This window comes from Panicum virgatum, chromosome 2N (assembly GCF_016808335.1).
Source record: "Panicum virgatum strain AP13 chromosome 2N, P.virgatum_v5, whole genome shotgun sequence".
Classification (NCBI taxonomy): Eukaryota; Viridiplantae; Streptophyta; class Magnoliopsida; order Poales; family Poaceae; genus Panicum; species Panicum virgatum.
In genome coordinates this window covers 58940758-58947992 of record NC_053146.1, presented here as the reverse complement: position 1 = coordinate 58947992, position 7235 = coordinate 58940758, and the positions used below count along the sequence as shown (strand labels likewise).

General features: G+C 42.0%; 1 protein-coding gene across 1 annotated transcript; it reads right to left on the bottom strand.

The window, feature by feature from the left end:
• Positions 1 to 396: 396 nt before the first annotated feature.
• Positions 397 to 5183, bottom strand: LOC120661416 (transmembrane protein 135-like). Its single transcript, XM_039940281.1, has 8 exons — positions 4661 to 5183; positions 3915 to 4054; positions 3636 to 3735; positions 3438 to 3536; positions 3000 to 3347; positions 2530 to 2622; positions 2245 to 2451; positions 397 to 1106 (listed from the first exon to the last, which is right to left on the bottom strand). Exons 1-8 carry the CDS (start codon positions 5078 to 5080, stop codon positions 840 to 842), a joined length of 1674 nt encoding a protein of 557 aa, XP_039796215.1. The 5' UTR covers positions 5081 to 5183; the 3' UTR covers positions 397 to 839.
• Positions 5184 to 7235: the final 2052 nt, after the last annotated feature.

The window sequence follows — 7235 nt, the reverse complement described above, 5'->3', positions numbered from 1 at the left end:
AACATACATAGGATATCAACATAGGACCTGTACTCTTTTAAAAAATGAAAATTAAGGTGAAAAGGATTATACATTACAAAGAAAATTTTCATGGTAAACTTAATGACATCTATCTTATGTTACCCGACTATATCTATGAACTTATTTGAATATTAATGGTCAAGGCTGGAAAAAAAATCCACCAAGAATCCTAAAGAAGCAATTCCTTGCCATGGAACTGTGCAGGTTAGCAATTCACTTGAAGCAATTCATACATGTAGAGTTTTTTTATATATAGGGCTCCCCTTATTCACTTGAAGCTCCGCTACTGATTATAAATTTACATCGTTGTCAAGAATTTGAAAGGTCAAAATGTTCGACCGCTACTATCAAAAAAAAAAGTTGACCGCTAAAGAATTACCAACGATGGCAAATTATATTTTACAGACAGAACTATATAATATCGAAATGAATTTTGGAGACAAGAACGATACGAGTGGAGGTCATTCCACACAAGTAATAGAAACAAATGTACAATATTTCCCCAAAACACAGGACCAGATGTAAGCATATTGACAAATTCTCTGTTGCAAGATCAAACAGGGCAACTCCTTGACATAAGCAACCTTTCCCACTCCATGTTACACTAAGAACGAGCAATTGCTTTATATCACCACTCCCGCACAAAAGAGCTCCGCTTATTCATTTATTTTGCAACTGATCTCAAAACATCACAACACGTATCGTGAAAATTTTAAACCCATCTGTACCTCATGATGGCACATGCGACCGGTGTTGATTTGGTTAGATTTACTGATTCTCTGAAGCTATAAGAACCTATAACGTCCAGAGCAAGCTTTCTAAAGTCCAGGGATTGATTCAAGGTTGTACTTCTCTGATGTAGGCAGTCCATTATCCACCCCTGGCTGAGTTCTTGATTGCTCCAGAGCATTCAGCGTCTGAAGGTACGAGTACGAGGTGTTGCGATTGGGAGTAGGGGGGCTCGGGTTGCTGATCTTGCTTGCCAGGAACCGCCGGATGAGGCCTCTGAGGAATGGAGCCATGGTGTCTGGCTCATACTCCAGAAAGTACATTATTCCCCCCATGCACATGCAGAAGAGAGCCACCTGCAAAGGTTGACACGTTACTGTTTTTGAAATATGAAAGGTTGGCACATGCTGGGTTGGCTGATTCAGGATGCCATGAGGCTACACAGGAAAAATGAAAGGTTTGCAAAGATAACACATCTAGCTACAGGATATACTTCAAAGTACCAGCATCAAAAGTTCCCAACCCTAACTTCTGTCAACAGCATGGACAGAAAAGACTACCATGCTCCCTCTGCCATTTTTGAAAAAAAAAAACAATCAGCTCAGAGTTTTCACTCAGAGTCTGGACTATGCCAGACATGAAGATCCAACTAGTTTCCAAAAATCAAGGAACCAGCAACTGCAGAATTTCTTTCTTTTTTCTTTTCTCGAATACGCAGGAGAGCTGCATATCATTGCATTAAGAGAGAAGGAGAAAGACCAAAAAAGCCATACAAAACCCCACACACACTCCGACACACACTTAGCTTACAAGCGCACCCGTGTAACCAAAGAAAAACGACCTTGACACCTACACCTTAAACCTGCTGCCCAGCATTATACATGATTTGTATGATTGTATAAGATTTTATCACATTTTAAACGTGCCACTTCCTTACACTCTATTGTTGTAAGGAAGATAATTGTAAAACCCACGAATGCGGTCAATAAGTAATCGTAAACATGTCTACATCTAACATCTAACTGGATTGCCTTACTGGATACCACAGAGGAACCATTACTGGACATTTAGTGGAATTGATACTTTTGTCCCTATCTAAAGCTACTAGCCTAAAAAGTGAGTCTTTGCTCTAACCTTTCTGGAATCTGAACCATATGAGGATTTTAAGACATAAAGGAAGGGTGGATTACAAATTACAACTAGCTGCGCCTTGGGATGCTTTAAAGTTTGTGCATGCTCCCTAGAAGAGGTGGAGCAATGAAAACATTACTAGGCACATAGCCAAGTAGCACAATATCCATAAAACATTTAAACAAGATTATGTATCATAAGATCCTTTCCAGTCGTGATGGTGTGTTATTTATATCACAAAAATTTCGAATTTTTTTCAAAAATGGGAAATGATGTTCACTTTACCTCTTAGATTACTTTGCAGAAAATTAAATACTTAGAAAACAGAGTGCAAGGAAGTGGGAGAGACAATATGCAAATTACCTCAGCATTTTTTATATTTGGGAGCAGGTGGCGGTTGATCAATATATACCATAGAGAATCTCCAGCACGGGGAAGCACATAGAGGGCAAGCTCAGCCCTTCTAGCTTTCTTTTCCAAAAGAATTGAGAGACCCGATATCAAACCAGCAAACCAGTACACAAGTTTGTGGTCTTTGTTTGCAACTTTTCGGTGCAAACAAATAGAAGCCTACCAACATGCAAGAATGCTATCAGAATCATGAAGTAGTTATGCGTGAAGTAGTGTACTGCTGCTATGGAAAATTACCTGAAATAAAGTGACAAAAGCAGACAAAAAGGTGGTGGAGCGAACTGCACCTACGAGAGCACGCCAACAAGTTGCAGCCGGCGATTCCAGGAACTAATGTTTTTATTTAATAAAATCATGAGTCAGCTCACTTACATAAGGTGGATACACATCAACAGTAAGGTAGACTATATACAAAATACGGTTACTTGTTTGTTGGATTATTAGCAATTGGGAAAATGTTTTCATTGGCAGAATAAAAATCAAATGGTGCAAGATTTTGCATTTCACAAAACTCAATAATGTTATGCAGGCACAGTAAAAAGAGAGTGGCATAACATAACTTGATTTTATCTTGTTGAGGTAGGTTTGAGGCATAAGTTATATTGGAAAGAAAAATATTGCACACAGACAATAGCAATAATATATCAGGTTTCAGTGAAATTGTTGAACCTTAAAAGGAATAAAAAATAAAGTGGCTAGTAAATTACCTTTTGAAGACGTAGAACAACAAAGGGTACAAATGTCAATGAGAAATATAGAGGGAATGTTTTCTTGAATGTTGATGAAACAACATTAACATTTTGAGCCAAGCATGATGCTCTGTCAGGATGAATCACGGAACAAGGAATAATGGATGGATTGGTTGTTAAATTTATCAAATACGAATTCCTCTTGTTTGATAAATAGGTTGAGAAAGCAGTTAGATCCACAGGACCACCTCTACAACATTCTCTGACAACCTTGTAAACAGGTTCTGCTACTGGTCCTGTCTTAAGGATGAATTCTTGGTAGGACTTAGGTAAGCTTTCAGGCCTCATAACAAAAGCATACATAACCTGGAAACATAAGACTGATGATTACCCACCATAACAGAATTATATTCATATAAAAGCAAACTGTAGTGTTAAGTAGCCACATGTTGATACCTGGGCACATGCCAATGAAAAAAGTAATGCATCTCCATGTCTCCAATGGCTTCCCCAAAAGTGGAATTTGTTCTTAGATTTTGCAGAATTATATGCACACTGCAATTATTAGGCAGCGATGAATCAATATTTCTTGTATCATTGGTCTTCCATCAAATTTTGCCACATGGACAAGGAAACCGATTATTTGTTCCCAACCTGAGCGAGCCTTGCTAGAAGATATAGAGATAGAGTGCGCCTCCTACTTGAATCATCTAGTGCTAGTATGGCCAATCCTGCCACCGAACCTGCTACTATTCTGCTCCATCACGCCCTTCAGTTGAGTCATGAATATGATTTGACAAAAAAAATATAAAGGAAAATAGCCTAATATGGACCTAGTAGTGACTACCCAAGGTTAAGCACTGGTTAGATGTATACTTATTAGCGAGAGATTGTTGAAATGTAGGCAAGGAGTCATAGCAAATAGGTACTTACGCGTTGTACGGTGTCTCCTTTTTCCTAAATCTCCTAAGGAAACATCGAAGTGCATGATACGATCCAGTGAACCCTCCAAAAAGTAACCCTACCCGGCAAGCTTCCTCTCTTACTATAAGGTCTTTCTCTGAAACCAGTTGCTGTAAATTAGAATATTTATTAGATGGGCATATTTTATTGAAATAATGAAACAGTGAGAAAGACGGATACTACTGGTGGGACAGTATTTGTAAACAATGAATTAGTGAGAAAGGCAAACAGTAGTGGTGGAACAGTATTTGTTCAGATCGGAGGCTTGGGCAGCCTCAAGGCAAGAAACACTAAATCAATGAATAGCGGGAAATATTCGGTAGGTATATCAGTCAAAGCAACCAATTCAGCTGTGGCATAGACTTGCTACTAGAATATGCACTATAAATGCCACAACAGCTGGCACAAATATTTTAACTTTTGCCAGTGCATTATAACCGATAATTCAATCTAATATGCATTGAGAAAGCGACAGCTGTAGCAGCAGTATGTAAACATGAATCTGACCTTTGCTCAATCCCTCCCATAAAATTTCCATCAGCTAAGCAAAATCGCCAATTCTACTCCACTGAACCCACCAAACCAAGGGAAGTAACTTTGCATACTCCAATCCTAAGCTCCCAACTGATTCCCGCGACCGAATTCACCTTTCATCCCACTCAATGTAATTGTGCGGCGATGGAGGTAATGGTGCGGTTTGGAGCAACGATGGGTACCTTGAGGTCAAGGAGCGAGCCGTAGGACCTGCGGCGCGCGAGCTTGAAGGCGCGGAGGAGGATGCCGATGCCGACGCGGACGCCGTAGGATAGCAGGAAGCTCTGGCAGAGGTTCCCCGCGGCGTGCGCCGCGCACGACTCCCCCTCGTGGCCGCACCCCCACTCCCCATCGCGCTGCTCCTCCCCCTCCCCCTCCCCCTTGCCCGCGCCGCCCTGGTGCCGGTGGAGCTCCTCGATCGCCTCGCGCAGCCGCTCCTCCGCCTCCCGCAGCCGCCGGGCCGCCGCCTCCGACACCGGCGGCTGATGATGATGATGCGCGGCCGCCGGCGTGGGTGGAGGGGAAACCGCCGGGGGGCGCGGGCCCAGGGTGGGCTCCGCGCCGGCGGAGAGGTCGAACGACGGCGTCGAGAGGAACGGCATCGCCGGCGACCTGCCGCTTGGGCCGGGGCCTGGGCCGGACCGGGCTTGGACTCGGGGCACTCCGGAGGCCGCTCGCCTCTGTTTTCTTTGTGGCCGCGTTGCTGTCTTGGTGATAGCTAACGCTTGACGGCTAATAAAAGGGTGGCGGGGTCGTGCGCGTTACGGACTGCGCGCCGGCACGGCACGGGAACGGAAATGGTTACGCCGTGGGGTACACCGTGCACGTACCGGGGCAAAGTCATTATTAGGCGACAATTTAAATGCGGCCGAGGGATGGCCTATACTTTAGTCCTGCTAATGGGTTGGAACCCGCATCATATCCAACCCACCCAAAATTAACATATTTAGATACCCAACCCCACCCAACCCAATTAGTTAATTTCTCAACTCTAACCAACCCGCCCCATTATAAGCGGGTAACCCATAAAAACCCATGGGTTCTATTATGCAGAGGAATTTAGTGGTTCTACACTTAATGTGGGGATCACATATATGTCTAGCCACACTACTTTGCACAGAGTATCTATCAGTCATATTGACTCATCTCTAAAAATTTTCAGTCAATTTCGATAAAAATTTTATAGTGTGAACGCGAGGTTTTAATTCCAGGGTCCGAGTCCTTGATGTGGAGCCCACGTGTAGTTCTAGCCACGCTACTTTGCACAGAGTAGCTGCCAGTCGTACTGAGTCATCTTCAACAAATTTCAGTCAATTTCGATAAAATTTTATAGTGTGAACGCGAGATTTTAATTCTAGGGTCCGGCTCTTGATGTGGAGCCCACATGTAGTTCTAGCCACGCTGCTTTGCACAGAGTAGCTACCAGTCGTACTGAGTTATCTCCAACAAATTTCAGTCAATTTCGATAAAATTTTTATAGTGTGAATGCGAGGTTTTAATTCTAGGGTCCGGCTCTTGATGTGGAGCCCACGTGTAGTTCTAGCCACGCTGTTTTGCACAGAGTAGCTGCCAGTCGTATTGAGTCATCTCCAACAAATTTCAGTCAATTTCGATAAAATTTTATAGTGTGAACGCGAGGTTTTAATTTCTAGGGTCCGGCTCTTCATGTGGGGCCCACAGGTAGTTCTAGCCACACTGCTTTGCACAAAATAGCTGCCACTCGTACTGAGTCATCTTCTCAGTGCTAGTGTTATAAAAGTATCATATGCACTAAAAACTATAACACATAAGCAAATTTGCTGATTTGGCAACGAAATTAAAAAGAGAGAGGTGACTTAGATCATCACCATGACCCTCTCATGACACGGTTGCTAAGTCGTGATACGGGGATGAGACTCCCACTGAAGCTGAGGTAGGTCTTCATTTAGTCATGGCGCATTTGATCATATAACTATTGCACTTGTAAGTTGTTTGTGAAATTGTGCCATAACACTGTGCACTGAGAGTGACTATATCATTCCAGTGTCAATTTGATATGATACTTTTGACAACTATGCGATGACACTTCCTGCTGAGATTGGTCTAAATAGTTCATGATCCGAGTACTTTTAGGTGCTGATTCCGTTGCGGCCAAAATATTTGGCGGCAACAAGTGGCTTATCCTCACTAAGAAAAAACGTGTCGAATAAATTACCAGATGGTTATAAATGTCAAAATAGTTATAAGCTTATTTCTTTAGTAGTTGAAAAACAATACTTATCTTTAGATTTGATTTGTGTGAGTTCACTATCCCTGTATACTTTTATCTAGTTCATTTCGCACAACCACTTAATGGTATTATTTTAATATAGAACATTACTGCCCCCATATGTTTTCTTAAAGTATGGTTATACGTACATATTTTTCACTTTTTCATGTTTACTTAACACTTTATGTCAACCTGATGGACAGCATATATATGTGGGAAAATTCGTCTCGCTATTTACAGACAGCAGTCGCAATGTATTTTTTATTTCGTCTAGATTTAAGTCTCCATGCAGGTGCCGGAAATTTTTTTTGGAATTTTGGTTTTTGCATCTAAACACGGGCTAAGTGGCAATACAGAAAATTGTATGTACTGGTGCAGCTTTAAAACTGGCGATGTGCCTCCCCAGCCAGCACTAAGCAATGCTCAGCTTGCTTGACCTATTCCTACAGAATTACCATAATCATATGCAACCCAATATTCAATATGAACAATACTTAGCATGCAAATTT

Bases quoted from the DNA above. Each gene is read 5' to 3' on its own strand.
- LOC120661416 (XM_039940281.1), bottom strand. From the start codon at position 5,080: ATGCCGTTCCTCTCGACGCCGTCGTTCGACCTCTCCGCCGGCGCGGAG. The intron at 3,348-3,437 runs GTATCAACATGT...TTATGTTTCCAG, and splicing joins TTTCATTGGCATGTGCCCAG to GTTATGTATGCTTTTGTTAT. The intron at 2,623-2,999 runs GTAATTTACTAG...TAAAAACATTAG, and splicing joins TTGTTCTACGTCTTCAAAAG to TTCCTGGAATCGCCGGCTGC.